Source organism: Dioscorea cayenensis, chromosome 8, assembly GCF_009730915.1.
Source record: "Dioscorea cayenensis subsp. rotundata cultivar TDr96_F1 chromosome 8, TDr96_F1_v2_PseudoChromosome.rev07_lg8_w22 25.fasta, whole genome shotgun sequence".
NCBI lineage: Eukaryota > Viridiplantae > Streptophyta > Magnoliopsida > Dioscoreales > Dioscoreaceae > Dioscorea > Dioscorea cayenensis.
Genome location: NC_052478.1, coordinates 12,413,318 through 12,431,170, shown reverse-complemented (window position 1 = coordinate 12,431,170; position 17,853 = coordinate 12,413,318). Strand labels below are relative to the sequence as shown.

General features: G+C 33.7%; 1 protein-coding gene across 1 annotated transcript; it reads left to right on the top strand.

The window, feature by feature from the left end:
• Positions 1–1,936: 1,936 nt before the first annotated feature.
• Positions 1,937–14,422, top strand: LOC120267094 (cactin). Its single transcript, XM_039274794.1, has 13 exons — positions 1,937–2,245; positions 2,328–2,419; positions 4,472–4,568; positions 7,532–7,603; positions 7,732–7,794; positions 7,968–8,108; positions 10,111–10,206; positions 10,838–11,122; positions 12,406–12,544; positions 12,623–12,765; positions 13,281–13,457; positions 13,593–13,859; positions 13,968–14,422. Exons 1-13 carry the CDS (start codon positions 1,955–1,957, stop codon positions 14,085–14,087), a joined length of 1,983 nt encoding a protein of 660 aa, XP_039130728.1. The 5' UTR covers positions 1,937–1,954; the 3' UTR covers positions 14,088–14,422.
• Positions 14,423–17,853: the final 3,431 nt, after the last annotated feature.

Below are 17,853 nucleotides of genomic sequence, written 5' to 3'. Positions count from 1 at the left end.
AGTGAATAAACTACATAATTCGAATAGGATCAAAATGAAACCAATGAGTATAATTAAAGTCAAAGCAATAATACTCAACATACTTTTAGCTTTAAAATAGGTATATTCACTATCAAATTTAAAAATAGTAGAATTCAAAAACAGATTAAGAAAAGATAATCGTTTGGAGAATGTGTATTTTATCAACAAATCATTCTTTTGAAAACTCATCGAGCTAGCCTCAAAGAATGTTCACCCTAATTGTTGCCACAATTAGGGTTTTGAACCCACTAAGGTTAGTTTTAAGTATAACATAATCAATTAGAAGCCCTCCTTGGCATTAGCCTCTGAGAACCTTGTGTGGTGACCCCGAGTGTTTCAGTCTAAATTTGTCCCATTCAGGCTCTCTACGCACCTCTGGATATGGGTAATATAATGGTCAATCACGTTACCTTTACAGGGCAGTTGTGGGGACCTCCACTACAGTGAATCACACAAAAGCATGTCACCATCAAATCACATGAAAGCATTTGCACAACATTTGCATAATAGAGCACAAGACTTTCCCTCCATAAGAAGTGTCACATTTTCAATAATATAACCTTTTTTTTCACAAAGAAGATTAAGGATCTGAATACATTAAACAAACATGAGTTATTTAACTTCAATATTAGAATCATATTCCAAAGCTGTGCACTAAGAATTTTGACCTGCACTTAAGATAGTGGAATGACGACTCGATGAGGATTAAAATCCTAACTTCAAAGATTGCAAAAAGGCATGCACCAATGCGTGATTTTCTACAGTACTCGAAAATAATCGCTCGGGTTTACAGTAATTTCAGGGTGAGCTACAGTAATAGAGAGTTAAAACTCTACAAGTTTCCTTAGAATACATCTCTCATCCAATAGAATTTCAAGAAAAGCAATAAAGGAATGTATAAACAACTTCTAGAGCATTCAAAGCCCATGGTTTCAATTCAAAATTCCATCTACATGAAGACATTCAAAACTCTCTAAATAGAATCAAGAACAAGATAAAGAAAACATGGAATTAAACACTTCTCTACTTAAAACAAGGACCCAATAACCTCTATATAAAAGCTAAAACTTAGAAAGCTTAAAGAACCACTACAAAGTGGCAAAGAACATAAACAAGATAATAAAAACACCAACTTGCAAAGATATTCACTCTAATAAACTTCAATGAAGAAAGATTCTTCTCTACTCAAAACAAGGACCCAAAAACCTCTATATAGAAGCTAAAACTTAAAAAGCTTAAAGATTCACTATAAAGTGCCAAAGAACATAAACAAGACAATAAAAATACCAACTTGTAAAGATATTCACTCTAATCAACTTCAATGAAGGAAGATTGGCTCTTTAATTTCAAAGAAGCTTGAAAACTCTAAAGAAGAGATGAATGGCCAAAGAGTTGGGAAAATTTCTTTGAAGTCCAGCCCAAAGGAGAAGATAAAGTGATAAAAGGATAAAGTTGAGTCAAATGACCCTTTTACCCTCACCACTTCAAATTAACCATCACAATGCCATTAGATAAACATAAGGACAGAAATGCCCTTCCACTTCCAAGAAAAGACAATACAAAAGAAAATAACTAAGACCACTAAAAAAACAAAGAAATGGTATGAAAACGAATGGATAACAAGATATCACCTCCATAGTTTAATGTGTTATTACAAAGATGAATTAAGAAAAAAGCAGAGCTAGTTTAGATTCAATTCTTTTTTAAAAAATACTCAACTATAAAAAAAAAAAAAGAAAAAAGACCATATGGAGAAACAAAATAACTTATCAAAATTTACCGTAATATAATATGGATGTTTACCTGCATAATGAGGAAGATTTGAAATTTCATAGGTTAATGGCAAGTAATTTCGATATTAGTCAGGGGTTGGCGGATAAAAATGTCATCTTTATATTGATTTCAGCCAGGAGTGCGCATTTGCGAAGTTTCAATGGGGAGACAAAGTGGCCGCAGCGGGAGAGATAGCTCCTCTCGAAGCCGGAGAAGTCCTTTGCATTCGGAATCGGAATCCGAAACCGCTTCTGAATCCGCTCGCCGGCGTCGGAGGAGCTCCCCTTCCCGCCGGCGAAGCCGGGACCGCAGCTCCAAACGCTGCCGTGACGAATATTCCGATGCTGGGTCGGATCACGACCGCAGTGGGAAGTATAAGAAGAAGTCTTCGGCGAGGGAGATCACGGAGGAGGAGATAGTGGAGTATATGGCCAAGAAAGCTCAGAAGAAGGTATTTGATTTTTTTTTTTTTTCTCTAGGGTTTTATTCGATTTTCAATTTCTTAATTTTATTGATTTTGTTTGCTCTTTTAGGCTTTGATGGTGGCGAAGAAGCTAAAAAATCAGCAGGTTCATGGTTATTCCAACGATTCTAACCCCTTTGGTGATTCCAATCTGACTGAAAAGTAAGATTGGAAGTTTCATATTTTGTTTCTGATGATCATTGGAATGCTATTGAAGTTTTGGATTGCTTGAGACCTTTAAATGCCCATATGATTTTATGTTTCCTCTAGCATTAAAATTAATGGAAATTATACCATATTACCTTTTTCTGCTTACAATATTGGACGCTTTCTTAGTAGTGAATATATTAATATATTATCCTTGATTTTGTCAGAAGAGGCCATGTTAGGGTAGATCCACTTATTGTAGATTGTCCGGACCTAGTCATTTTGTTCATGAACATCATGCTTAGGGACTGCAGTTCTATGGGAGCAAAATGTTCTTTCAGACAATCCAAGTAGTTGTGTTATCCAAAGAGAAACATTTCACGATTCATAGGTTGGAATTTGGAATTCAAAATCTATAATGGTGCCCTGTAGTCATCTTAAGGTTATTTTGGAAAAGAATATTGGATGTGTGCCCTTTCAAATTTTTCGATTGTTTTCCTTTTCATTATTGCGGTGGAGGCTAAGGAAACCGACCACATAAAGGAGCCTATACTATAACGTGTCCTTGAATCACTGCTTTGAGGGAAAATTGGTGAAGCCTTAGCTGCTCTAGGGTGTGTATATAACTCCACCTTGAGATTCATGCATCCAGGAGAGGGTGCAGCCCTTTGTGCTCCAGGGTGTCTATACAACTTTACCTTGAGATTCATGCATACAAGAGAGGGTGAAGCCCTCAGTGCTCTAGGGTGTTTATGCAAGTTCACTTAGAGATTCGTGCATACAAGAGATTTATACATGTATATTTATGAAACTTGAAGCAAATGTTGTGTCATTTCTTTAATTTTCTTGCCTATGGATGCAAGCCCTTGTATATTAATTGTGCATCTCTTAGATTTCTTGATCTTTAACTTATTTATTCTTTTAATATCTCTGTATTGTGAAAACATTTGATCTGCTTTACTACAAGAAAATTACAATATCTGATCTAATTTTGTTGGAATTTAAAAAAGAAATGGGAAGAAGTAATTTGTGTGATAGTCTTTGTATTTTTTATTGTAGTTAAAATTGTAGGTCAATGAAATGATATGCTCTAGATTTAATGATAGTAAAACATAAAATTATTGGTATATATTACTTGTGTAACACCCTTTTTATTGCTGCTATATAGCATAATCCTGAATTTCAAGTTATGGATGTGTTTAAAGTTGGTAATAATAGCAATAAATATTGCAAGGAAAATAAGTCTTGTGAAGTAGGGAAGCTGAGTCATCTGCAGTTGTAGTAATTTTAGCAAATCATGGAGATGCCCTTTTGTTCATGAAAACATAAGTAGGATTTGATTCAATTGTTTTCTTTTTTATTGGATGAGTAGATGACAATCAATGTCATGGATCACACCATTTGGATTTATTCCAAGGAAAGAATGTATTTGTGGAGGTGCGAAACCAATCATAGTTGTGACATATAAAAACATTTCAAGCTTGCGTTTTAGAGGCTTATTGTTGTGCACCCATGAAAAGACAAGTTGAAACAGGTGTTAACAGCAATCTGTCAAATAATATGCAAAACCAAACGGCTAAGATGAAAATTCATAGTTCAGTCAGGGCTTCTTCTCTTTATCTATTTATCTTCTTATATTGATGTGACATATAAAAGGCTTTAGTTCTGTTTGTAAATGTGTGTGTAAATTCTATAATAGTCCACCTTTCCAAGTGCCATCTAACCTTTCACTAGCTTGTTATCAGTTGTGCAAAGTTGTTTAAATGAATTACTATGAGCGTATGTGACATTAAATTTATAGAATGCATAACTTAATGAAAATAAATTGAGATGCAAAGAGATGCTAATTGAATTTATGGATAGTTGAGCATTTAATTAAACATCAACTCAAATAACATTTTTACTCGAGTGGTAGCCACTAGTGTTTGTCTATAGAAGGCTTCATTTGTTTATGAGAATCAGAGAATGTATATGTAATTTGTCTTTATAATTATATGTTAGCAGTTAATGTGAGTTATGTGTGTTCCTTTACATTAATAGCTAGCACTTCCTTCTGAGAATTGTCAGGTTTGTGTGGCGTAAGAAGATAGAGCGTGATGTTGCCCAAGGGCAGCCTGTAGAAATATCTGTCAAGGCTGAAAAAAAGAGGCAAAGAGAAAGAATGGTATGCATTATAATTGCATTAACCACTGTACTTCTTCCAGTATTTTATCATTAATCTAAGCAATAACTTTTTAATGTTGTGTTTTTTTGTCATTCTTCTTATGTCCATTAGCCAGGTAACTAACACGTGGAAGCACTCCTTTTTTCCACCTATTGGTTTTAAAGATTTAAAATGAAAATAAAAATTATCTTGCATGGTTATTAGTTATGACTCAAGAACAATATTTTGTGGAAATGGTCTTCTTGGTTTTTAACATCTTTTTTCTTTGTAAGGCTGTTCTAGCATCAATTTTGGCAACAAGCTTTGTAAGTTATGATGGTAGATAGAAATCTCTATTCCCTTGATGAAGTTTTCTCAAGTTACTGTTGTTTTTGTACAACTAGGCAAATATTTTAGTACGATTCTCTGATTATGATGATCATATTTTTACTCATTATTATTGTGAAGTACTCTAATTTATATTAGATAATAGATTCTTCAATTCGTTGTCTATATCGCATGTTATATAACAGTCAATATAGTTGCAGACTTAGATTGCAATATATGACTTGCGTTACTTGCCAATTTGTGCATTTTTTGCTTCTTCCCTCTTTTCAGCATATAATGTTTTGTTTTTTGAATGTGCATGCATCTAACGAGGTGTGGGCAGAATTGAGATAATGTGAGAAGCTCTTGATTCTTGTTTAAATGCATCTATTTCCTTCTAAATCTGTTTTACAATTGAACTTCTCAGGCAATTATCTGAAGTTCTCAATTTACCAATATATTTTATCATGGGGCACTCTGGAATTTTGCAATTCTGATCCATTTATAATGTGATATTTCCTAGTCTGTCCAAGTAAAACAAAGGCTATGAAGGCTTGAATTTTATTTATCCTAAAACTTGCATGAGAGAACACACACTGCTTATTTTTTTTTTTCTGAAATGATTAATGATTAAAAAAAAAGTGCAATTGGAACTTGTTCTATTGCCACTTATTGGCTGAAATTTTTCTTGGCATAATTTTCCTTTTTGTTTATCATTTTCCTCACTCCAATAGCCAAAATTATGTTGCCATGCTTAAGCTTTTCTTTGATACGAACTTCTTGTTTCTTCTTGGTTTAAATTGTCAATATTTTAGGTTTTATGCCATTAGGTATGCGCACTGCTATTTAACTATCAACCATATATGCCTCTGCTAGGTTTATCGTTGTTCTGCATAAGATATAGACTATTGCTCATGCCAACACAGGGCAACACAGTTAGTAAATCAAAGCAAGGTAGTCTTATAAAGGATATCCTTCTATAAAAATGTAAATGATAAGATATTACTTTTGTGTATAATGAATGGCTGGAACGCTAGTAATTTTCTGAATTTGCTTCTTAAAATAGAGTGTTCTTGTTATACATTACATAACCTAATTATGTATAGTTTTTAGACAAATTAGACACTTCTGAGCTGTATGATTTATGCCACCATGAATACATCAAGAACTGAAATCAACAGCATTATGCATTATCCAGTGCCTTATGTTGTGCTAGTGTTACTTATAATTCTTAAGCTAACTGTAAATGGCATCATGAAAATGTGGCACCTACAATGTTTTCTTCAAATTTCGCCTTGTCTTTGGCTGTTGTGAATCTAGGATGATTGAATGGTTTTGCATTATTGAAAGACTGGACTAGAATGCATTGTTCCACATTCAACCATTTGACATAAAGGTATTTGTGGAAATAATTTTAGATCTCAGCGTGATTGACTTAACATATGGTGTGCATATATGAATAATTAAGATCCATTTCATATATGAATAGTTCCATTCTGAGTGAGGACACTAGTATAACTCCTTTGTTGGATTTTATATTGTTGTCATTGTCTTATTGAATTAACATTTTTTTCCTTATTTGCCCTGTAAAGAACCCTATTTACTTTGAAACCCTTGTATGCATTGAATTTGCTACCCCACAAGGCTTCATTAATTGCTTTTATATCCCTGATCTAAAATTTTCCATTCCGGCCTATCTGTTAAATGGATAGAACATTAGAAGATCCTCAAAAACCACCAGTTATATCCTGGAAAAGCTTAGTTGATGATAGGAGTTTATATTCAAAGGCTTTTTGTTTATTCACATGATATAATAAGATTGAGCTTGGGTTGAGTGATATAGGGTGTGTCATGGGTTGTTTCGAAAAAAAGAGTATAAGGCAAAGACAATAGTTGGTTATATAAGAAGACATGGGTTTTATCAAGGGACTAGGGTATATAGGATAAAAACCATCTTCAATTTTAGGAGCACACGCACACACACATACACATTACTGAATTGGCCATTTTCTTTTTGTGTCCTAGGATAATCTGTGTTTACATTTATACCCTTGCAAATTTTGAATTGCTTTTTTCTGCTAGAAAAGGGCCTTCTTATTATCTTCTCTAGTCTTGAGCTAAACTTTTCCATTCTAACTTGTCTGTTAAATTTGCAAAACTTACAATTTCCCCAAAAAAAAACCCTAAATTAGGTTTTACACAGATAACCAGGAAAAGCTAATTTGACCTAATGAGTTTATTAAACCAAGGTGCATTGCTTTTATTGTTCGAGTGATGTCAGATAATTGAACCTTGGTTTGAGTCATATGAGGTGTATAACCTATCTGCTCATGCTTCTAGGCTCTTATTAAAATAATGAAAAAAAGGTATACAGCAAAGACTGTATGTATATGTTTATAAGAAAACATAGGCTTCGTTAAAGGCATCGGGGTAAGAGATTCTATTGATTCTAGTAGTCTTTAGTTCATTTTTATCTTTCCCATTGCATATAGCTCTCTAATATATGCTTATTGTAAAACCTATCCTCTTGCTGTGCACATAACTGCTTGTTTGTATTTTGTAGCATGTACTCTGTAGTTTCATGCTAAATTGTGAATTAATGGAATTTGACCTTTGATCTACTAATGAAATTCTTAAGTGTTTATATTTCCATATAGGAGGAGATTGAAAAAGTAAAGAAGAGGAGAGAGGAAAGAGCACTTGAAAAGGCAAGACATGAGGAAGAAATGGTAGGTTGATGAATTTAATGGTTTTCTCCTACTCATTGATCTATTTTGACAATAAGTTAGGGCCATTGTTATGAAAAACCACAGCTGTGGCTCAAGTTCTTGTGACAAAGCAAAGTCTTTGGTTGCAGGCATTGCTAGCAAGGGAACGTGCTAAGGCTGAATTTGAGGACTGGGAGAAGAAAGAAGAGGAGGTTTGCAGCTGATACTTAAATATTTGTTATTAGGATAGAAGCATCATTGATCTGCTTTTGACTCTGTTTTATAGTTCTCTAATGTATGCAGATTGCTTGTATTATTTTCTTTTTTGTTTGCCCAACTTCCAATGGCAATAGCAAGACTTACCACACTCTTTTTTGTTCAACAGTTTCACTTTGATCAAAGCAAAGTCAGATCAGAAATTAGGCTACGGGAGGGCCGGACAAAACCCATTGATATTCTATCCAACAATCTGAATGGTTCCTTTGACTTGGATATTGAGATAAATGAACCGTACATGGTTTTTAAGGTAAACATGCCTCTTTAAGATTTGAATTGGTACTGAATCAATTATTATTATTTATGGCTGTGTTTTAGTTAATGTTAAATCTTGCATCCATCATAGCATGTTATTGACTTTTGTAGTGGTGCCTCCAAAAAGTGGGTCTTACACTGTTATCATTTTAGCCACCGTATGTTGAGATTTGATTGCAGTATTGCCTATTGGGTGTCTAAACTTACATGGAACCCCACTAGATAATTCAATTCGCATGATAAAAGTTCTCTCCAAGACAATTTCAAACAACCAAACTTCAACCTCATTATCCCAACCTCCAACCTGGCATACTCAATGCAGGCTGATTTTTTCCTTAGTGAGATTTTTTTTTCTTATTTGTGCTGAATTTGTCTCCATTGGTGTTGGATGAGTCCCTCTGCCCATTGGGATTTAATTTGGCTAAATAAAAAATTTACCCTGTTTTGCGGTCAGCAGAATTTTGAAATCATAGGTTGGACTACTATTATTAAGCATTGATCTCTATATTGGCATTGATGAAGAGAAATGAGGCCAATAGCAAGTGGTTCAGAGAAGCAGTATGCTTCCTAACCATTTTTTCATGTATGTATTATGCACTGATGATGAGCATTTTCCTTGAATTAAAGATCAACCTCATTTAATCAGAACATAAATAGTTCCAACCAATGTTTGAAAAATTATTGATGGCGTCCTGTCCATTGGGAATTCTTTGTCCAGCAAATTAGATCACACGATGTAGAATCTTGTCTGACTTGCCAATGTGTGGTCAAATTGAGACTGCAACTTGAATGTGGAAAGTGAGTTGGTCACAGTTCCTCATACTCCAACCTTCACCTACATTTTGAAATGTTTTTGTGCTTTAGATAGTTTCGTGCCATTGGTCTTTGCGTATTTGTATAAAAATTGATTGGCAACCTTGTGTTATTAAAAACGCAAATAGTGCTCACTTAGGCTCCCAGACGAGACGAGGTGAGGCTATAGCGCCTTATGACCCTCTAGGTGGGGGAGCCATCAAAGAAGTGCTGCCTAGGTGAATGCCTCAGCCCAGGTGGTGCAAGGCAAAAAGAAAAAGAAAAATGCCAAGAAAAGCGTTGCCTTCGTTAGTTTTCTCCTTTTTTTCAGATTTTTAAATCCTTTTTAGGAAATTATATTAGAGAGTGATAAATACACGTATATAAAGAAAATATAAATAATTATACGTAGAAAGAGTAATAAGTAAGAGGAGATAAGTTTTCTATTTTTTCTAAACAAAATTAAGGCAATAAGAGGAATACAGAGAGACTTTTTAAGAGAGAACAACGTTATAAATAATTATACTTGGAATGTGCAATAATTAAGAGGAAAGAGGTTTTCTATTTTTTCAAAACAAAATTAAGGCAACAAGAGGAACATAGAGGGATTTTTTGGGAGAGAATAATGTTATTAGTTAAACAAAACAAAGAAAGAGAGAAAAAACGTGAAACTTCAAAAGAAAACCAGAGGAAAATCTAAGAGATTTCACATGAAAGATAAAGATGTTTAATCGGGAAAGATTCTAAACTAGGTCTTGCATGCTCAACTTGAAAGTGTAGATTATCTTTTATGGTTTTATGTTTATGTTTTTATTTTGGGTCTTTAATATTTTCGTAGATGATCATTATATTAATTTAAATTCAATCTTATGCAATTTCAACATTGTTTCTTATTATTATTTTTTTTTTAACTTTTTAAAAATAGTGCTTTATGTCGCTTAGGCAAGCACCTAGGATGGCGCTTAGCTCCTTAGGTGATTTACATTCTCATTGCCTTAGGGGCAATTAGCACTTTTAATTACAGTACGACAACCAGCTAAGTGGGCCTTATTTACCCATTTGAATCATTTTTATGTGAGCTCTGTTATTTTTAATGTGCAAAACTTGACATTCTAATGGTAGGCTAATGTATTTATTGTTAAGTGCTTAGTTTTTTTATGAATAGCATTCAGCTCATGTTTAGTGTTTTGCATGCTGCAATATAGGGTTTGACTGTGAAAGAACTAGAAGAGCTCCACGATGACATCAAAATGTATCTGGATTTGGACAGAGCGACTCCAACACATATTGAGTTTTGGGAGGTCAGTATGCTATCTTCTCTCTAGGATCTTATACTTATTAATTTATTCTTTCTTATTTCACGTATAGGAAGTAATAAAATTTTCATTACCTTTTTTAGTAAAAATAATTAAAATGCAGGCATCTAATCTGCAAAATGCCTTTTCCATTAAAATTTATTTTATGAAAGTGGGAGAAATTTAATTTTATCATTATTTAACTGTAAAGATGTTGCAAGGCCTTCCAGAATAGGGTCATATTAAACAAATGTTTACTCATTGTGGTTTGAGGGTTTCTTTATTTGCTTAATTGGCACGGACAAAATATCATTGCGAGCAATACAAATAGGCAGACTTTATTGTTTTGACCTTCATAGTTATAATTATTAAAAGTGTTCAGAACACAGGTTTTATCACAGTTTTTCCTCTATCTATCTATTTTATGGGTTTGTCTTGTCATAAGTGGATGATCAGAACTGATCCTTCTATTGCAGTATTAAAAACTTTCTCCAAATTTATTAAAGATAACTGATGATGTGCCTCTAACCTTGTATAATTTATAGTAAGAAAGAGAAGTCTCTTATATAGACTGATGAATTTCAAGTTGTGCTTCTCTCTTTTATTCCTTCTTGAATTAAAATTTGCATTTCATCAGGCTCTAATGACAGTTTGTAACTGGGAACTTGCTGAGGCTCGGAAAAGAGAAGCACTTGATCGAGCTCGGGTTCGTGGCGAGGAACCTCCAGCTGAGATTCTTGCTGAAGAAAGAGGGTTACATTCTAGCATTGAAACAGACGTAAAACTACTTCTGCAAGCAAAGTCATCGAATGAGTTAGAGGCAATGCATAGGCAAATTGAGTCAGAAATGCGTTCAGGCACTGCAAAAGTGGTGGAATACTGGGAAGCTGTGCTGAAACGGCTTCAAATATATAAGGCGAAGGTGTGTTCAACCTAATCCGCTAAACTAGAAAAAGTCCAAGTCATTGGTTTGACAATGTTATTTTTTTATTTTTATTTTTTATAATTTTATTAAACCAGAGACTTTTAGGATATGCGTGGTATGATTATTGAGGCTAACAAAACAAATTCAGAATTTGCTGCTTAAACTGCTTTTTAATTATTTTATAAAGGCAATAATCAGCTCACACTTTTGTTAATGCTAAATAATATATCAAGAAAATATTTGTCAAAAATCAATAAATCATTTCATAGTCTATTAAAAAATCTATGACAAGTTTTGAATTTGAATTTGGATAACAGTGGGCCTTCTTTTCCATAGTTAGAATCTCTTCCGAAGTTCTGGTGTTGAATTGATATATCTTTTGGCTTTTGCTGATTGTGTTGTATTTATGCAAACTATGCATGCTTTTCTTTGGAAATTTATATTCAATTTAAGTTTTCTGTTGAATATATAATTTCTTTCTTTCAAGTTCTTGGATTGTCTATGCAATCAAATATTTTTCATGATTTATATTAAAATTGCATTCTTGTGTAATAATCTGAATAAAACTATAGGTTTTGAACGTACTCAATTTTATCAATTCATTTTAATGAAGTGGCGAACATGAGATTCTCGATTCTTGATTTCGGGCTCATTTTAGCATCATTCCCATGTAAAACAGAAACAATCATCTTATTGTTGGTGTATAAATTTTGATTTCCTGAACTAACTGCCCTCTGAGTACTAATTCCTAAGATTAATTCACAACTAATATCTATGTATATACATATTTATGTCTTCGTGTCTGCACACATGCGTGTGCCATTGCTTGGAATAGTAGCATCACTCCAAGTAAACCTCTTCCATGTTGAATTTATTATGTATATCCATTTTTTTCCTAGAATTGAGATGAATGCAATCTTCATAAAAATTTCCTTAGAGCAAATGCAGATAACTGTCATAAGTTTGCAAACAATTAAGGGTGAATTATGGAAATACCAAAGCCATAAAATGTTCAGAGTATGTGAATATGACATAAGCAAGGATAAGCAAGGATCTTTCTATCTGGCCTCATGCATTTTGTAGAATAAAAACCAACTTTTCTTTCTTTGTTTGTGGGATTGCTCAATAATATTTTATTTGACTTCAGATAATGTATTGTGACAGCAAAACTTGGTCATAGTTGTATGATTGAAATCATAAAACCTAAATGTTCTTTTAGTTGTTACAGTAATTATAGTCAGAAGTGATGGTAATTCATCAGTTCAACTTATGTTACACAGGCACGTTTGAAGGAAATTCATGCAAGTCTTTTAAGGAAGCATCTTCAGCATTTAGAACAGCCCATGGATACAAAACAAAACGAAGAAATAGCTGAGAAGATTGATCTGGATGAGGAAGATACAATTCATCATTTTGAGGGTATGAATTTTCCTGTACAATACACTGGCCCAAATTATGTATTTCCTTAAATGACATTGATCTTGATTCCATGAATAGATGCTGAAGTCTACTCACCTGAACCTGTCGCGCATGAGAATAAAGATGAACTTGAAGAAGAACCTGGTTCATTTTCACCAGAGCTTTTGCATGGTGATGAAGACGAAGGTGCAATTGATCCTGAGGAGGATCGTGCTGAGCTGGTAATAATTTGATTGTTTCTATTATTAATTTGCTATGGTTCGTAGCACTCTCTTATAGTCATTTATCTTGTGCATCATGAACTAATTGGATTGGTTTTTTTAAGTTAGAGTCCCTTGCATTCCTTCACCTTGATGTTTTCCTGGTGGTTTGCTCACAATATGAAGTGTGTGAGCGTGTGCCATTTTGTTAATTATCTTCTTCCATAGAGTCATGTGTTGATGATCCATGATTTGTCCAACAAGGATGCCAAGCACTAGGTCCCCAGTCAGCTAGTCTGTTGTCCAAGTAGAGCTTTATCCAGCAATGCCCTTCTGAGTTCTGCATATTGCTAGTTCATTTTCTACAGCATAGGCCAGCTGTCTAACTTATTCAAATTGTTTTCCAGTTCACTTCAATCGTTTTTTTTTCTGAACTTTTTTTATACATAAATTTTTTTAAGAAATGAAATCACTTGATAAGTTACATTTCTAAAATGTTGCTCATGAGTGATGATTCATCTTGGGACATGGTATAGGACCGAAAACGTGAAGCTGTTGTGGTGGAGCAGCAGAGAAGAATACAAGAAGCAATGGCAGCGAAGGCAGCTGCTCCTGAAGAAAGCATGGAACTGAAAGCAATGAAAGCAATGGGAGCTATGGATGAAGGTGATGCGGTATTTGGCTCTGGATCTGAAGTAAATCTTGATTCACAGGTTTGTCTACTTTGCAGCATGTTGTGAATGGATGGCAAGTATCATCCTTGTGCACTTATTATTATATATGCTAATGTAGCTCTGAGCCTTTTTTCCAAATACAGTGCTAATTGTTGGCTCGTGCACTTATTATAGGTGTACTGGTGGCATGATAAATACCGTCCGAGGAAGCCAAAATACTTCAATCGGGTTCATACAGGATATGAATGGAACAAGTACAACCAGACACATTATGACCATGACAACCCGCCACCGAAAATTGTGCAAGGTTACAAATTCAATATATTTTATCCTGATCTTGTGGATAAATCCAAGGCTCCTTATTACACTGTTGAGAAGGATGGGAGCAATGGCGAAACTTGCATTATCAGATTCCATGCGGGGCCTCCCTATGAGGATATTGTAAGTGTTGTTTACTCGGTACTTTGTGCTTTTCCGTGGAACCCTTGTTATTTTACACAATCTACCTCTCTATCTACGCATCCCTTGATTTGCCTTATTTGGAAACAGGCATTTCGGATTGTTAACAAAGAGTGGGAGTACTCACACAAGAAGGGTTTCAAATGCACATTTGAGCGCGGTATTCTGCATGTATATTTCAACTTCAAACGCTACCGCTATCGCAGGTGATTCGCACATCATTCAAAAATGCAAAAGCAGTCCCTTGGTACTCCCTGTTGGTTTCGCTTCATATGCTTCTCAAATCTGGTGGTCTTTCTCTGCCATATTATTGCTAATGATTGAGCACCATACGCTAATTTCAACATTTCCAGGAAAAATATTTGACGGCACGATCATTGTGTAAATTTGACTGTAAAAATGTTCACTTAGCTGCGAGGTATTTGCGTTGTTTAAAGTTCTGGCACTTTCTAGGCTTATGCTGTCTGTGATTTTATAGTCATAATCAGAAGCGAAATGTTGTTTGTAACTTGCTTCATAGCTAATTCTATGCTGATTTTAAAGCATGCTTGAATGATTTACTTTGTAAAATATGAAAATTACCTAGGAACTTAATTGGCTGCTGGATGATTCTATGGAGAGCCGTTGATTGTGCATTTGAATTTATTTTGATCTTGTTAAAAGAAGATACATAGATTTATTAATAGCTGGTGATTTTTAATATAATATTTTTTAAAAATTAAAGCGACTTTTGGACCTTAAAAATTGGGTAGTTGTAGCTTTAGCGTGCAAAGTTTTATATTATAAAGTAAAATCTGAAATTATTATTTAATATACAAAATAATTATACTTTATATATTTTTTTCCTACTACTTTAATTACCTAGACTAATTTTGTTTTTAATTAGGTAACAACGAAAGTCAGGTTCACCATCTCACAGATATATACTTACCATCTCATCCAGTTTATTGCGATTTAATAAGTATATCCATTTATAATTATAAGATAGCAAATTTATCATATAATAAGCTTAACTAAGTAAGAAGACTATAATTTGGAAGCCATTTTAATGTGTGCTATTCATATAAAAAAAAAATGTTTATATACATATATATATATATATATAATACAATACAATACTTTTATATAGAAGTTTTGCTTTTAGAATTATTCTAGCCAAAGGACATTTGGTAAGGTCGCACAATGCAGTGATGGCATTCAAGATGAAAGTTTTTATCGTAAAGGGTGAGGGAACGTGGTAGTTTAATACTTGTATATGCTTCTTTCAATGAAGAAACTCAATGATAAGGAGCAGAGCTACCTATTCAAAGAGGGGGCAATTGCCCCCCTTTAATTTTGAAAAAAATTTATTTTCTTTTAGGTTTTTTTATTATATTATATAATATATTTTTTAATATTTCATTTGCCCTCTTCTATTTTTATTTATTATAAGTTATAAGAGGAATATTTGTATTTTCACCCCTATAAAAATATATAATTATATATATGCTCTTATAAAATTATATTTACATGTTCATCCTCACAAGTCACAAAACATAAATATTTATTAGTTACCCTTTACTTTTCTATTTGAGAGTCTTTGGAAGACAAAACCAAAGAAGTCATGCTCTTGTCTCATCCATAGGAATCTTTGGGCATTTGTTTCTAATCTTCACCTTGATTTCTCACCCTCATCAATCATCACCACCAAGCTCTAGTGGTCCGGCCTCCGGGATTTGGTACGCTATCTCTCTCATTTTTATCTTCAATCAGGGTTAAGAATAAGGTTCTCATCTTCAATTAGTCACACTCTCATCTCATCCATAGGAATCTTTGGGCATTTGTTTCTCATCTTCACCTTGATTACTAGCCCTCATCACTCATCAGTCATCACCACCGAGCTCCGGAATCCGATATTTGGTACACTATCTCTCATTCTCTCTCATCTTTGTCTTCAATTAGGGTTAAGAAGAAGGTTTTTCATTATTTAGATTTTAGGGTTCTCATCATTAGATTCTTTCACACCTTTCTAATTATTCTTTGATCTTGTGTAGAATTTGGGTTAATTGAAATTTAAGTATAGGAATTTTGTGTTGAGATATTTCAATATAATGGACTTTAATTTTTTTTATTCTTATTTATGTAGAGATTTTATGGAGCGGTATTTCAAGAAAAAAACAACAATTGAATTAGAAATGTCTCAAAAATAAAAAAAAATAAAAAAAATGAAGACAATATGGTGGATTCTGAATATCATGATTCAAAGAGGAGCCCCATGGAATTTGATTTAGAAAATCATCCCTTTGATCATGGATTACAAAAGCCTATTATTGAATATGATCCTAATTTAAGAGATCAAATTCGAAGATCATATTTGCAAAAAAGGGCCATGTCAACCTCGAAACCATACTTTTAAGCAAACCATGCAAGGTAATGTGATGCGGCGATTTAATCCTTCATGGTTTGATGAATTTCCTACTTGGTTAGAGTATAGCATTATCAAAGAAGTGGCATATTTCTTGTGTTGTTATTTGTTTAAAATGGATAACAAGAAACATTCAGGAAGCTCAAATGCTTTTGTTGCCGAAGGTTTCACTAATTGGAAAAAAAAAGAAAACTTGCGAGAGCATGTCGGTGGTCCTAAAAGTACACACAACAATGCTTCGAACAATTGTCAAGTTTTAATGAATCAACAACAACATATTCAAACAATTGTGAGCAATGATCAAACTAGAAGTGACTACCGTAAGCGTTTGATTGCCTCCATTGATTGTATTCGATTTCTTTTATGACAAGGCCTAGCTTTTTGTGGTCATGATACATTTGAAGATTCAGAAAATCAAGGGAACGAAATCTTCAAATTTCTTTGTGATCATAATGAAGACATTAAAAGAGTTGCATTGGATAAATATCCTGGAAATCTCAAGTTGACTTCACCAGATATTCAGAAAGACATAGTTCATGCATGTGCAATTGAGACCACTAAGATTATTGTTCAAGATCTTAAAGATTCATTTTTTTCAATTTTGGTTGATGAGGCACGAGATGTATCAACTAAAGAGCAAATGGGTGTACTAGTATGATATGTGAACAATGATGGACAAGTGATTGAGCGCATTTTAGGCATTGTTCATGTTACTAATACCACTGCTTTATCACTCAAAGTAGCAGTTAAAGACTTACTTTTCAAGCATAACTTGAGTTTTTTCAATTGTGTGGTCAAAGATATGATGGTGCCAGTAATATGCAAGGTGAGTGCAATAGGCTTAAAACTCTAATCTTGAAAGAAAATCAAAGTGCATTTTACATCATTGTTTTGCACACCAACTCCAACTGGCACTTGTAGTTGTTGCAAAAATGTTTCCATTGAATTGCTTTTTATAGTGGTGAATGGAATTGTTAATCTGGTTGGAGGATCTTGCAAGCGTCGTGACATTCTTATTGAAAATCAAGCGATCAAAGTTTTGAAGCACTTAAAACTGGTGAACTTTTAAGTGGTCATGGCTAAAATCAACAAAGTGCTCTTAAACATCCTAGCGAGACATGTTGGAGTTTTCATTATAATACCTTAATTAGCTTGGTTAAAGTGTTTTCTTCTATTATTGAAGTACTTGATTTGATCATAGTGAATCCAAAGTCTGAAAAAAGGGGTGAAGCAAGTCGTTTGTTAGATACATTGCAATCTTTTGATATGGTGTTTTGTATTATTTTGATGAAGAACATATTGGGAATCACTAATGAGCTATCACTAGCATTGCAAAGAAAAGATCAAGACATTGTGAATGCAATGAATTTGGTTAAAATAGCTAAAAATCGATTACAGTCTATGCGAGAAGATGGATGGAGTTCTTTGTTGGATGAGGTTTTCCTTATTATCTGTAAAACATGATATAAATGTCATTAACATGGATAATGGGTATATTGCTCGTGGATGATCTCGACGTAATGTAGAAAAGATGACAAATATGCATCATTATTGGGTTGATCTCTTTTATTC

Excerpts from the sequence above, each read along its gene's own strand:
- LOC120267094 (XM_039274794.1), top strand. The coding sequence starts at position 1,955 with ATGGGGAGACAAAGTGGCCGCAGCGGGAGAGATAGCTCCTCTCGAAGC. Across the intron at positions 8,109-10,110 it reads AACCGTACATGGTTTTTAAG|GGTTTGACTGTGAAAGAACT; the intron begins GTAAACATGCCT and ends GCTGCAATATAG. Across the intron at positions 12,766-13,280 it reads AGGAGGATCGTGCTGAGCTG|GACCGAAAACGTGAAGCTGT; the intron begins GTAATAATTTGA and ends GACATGGTATAG.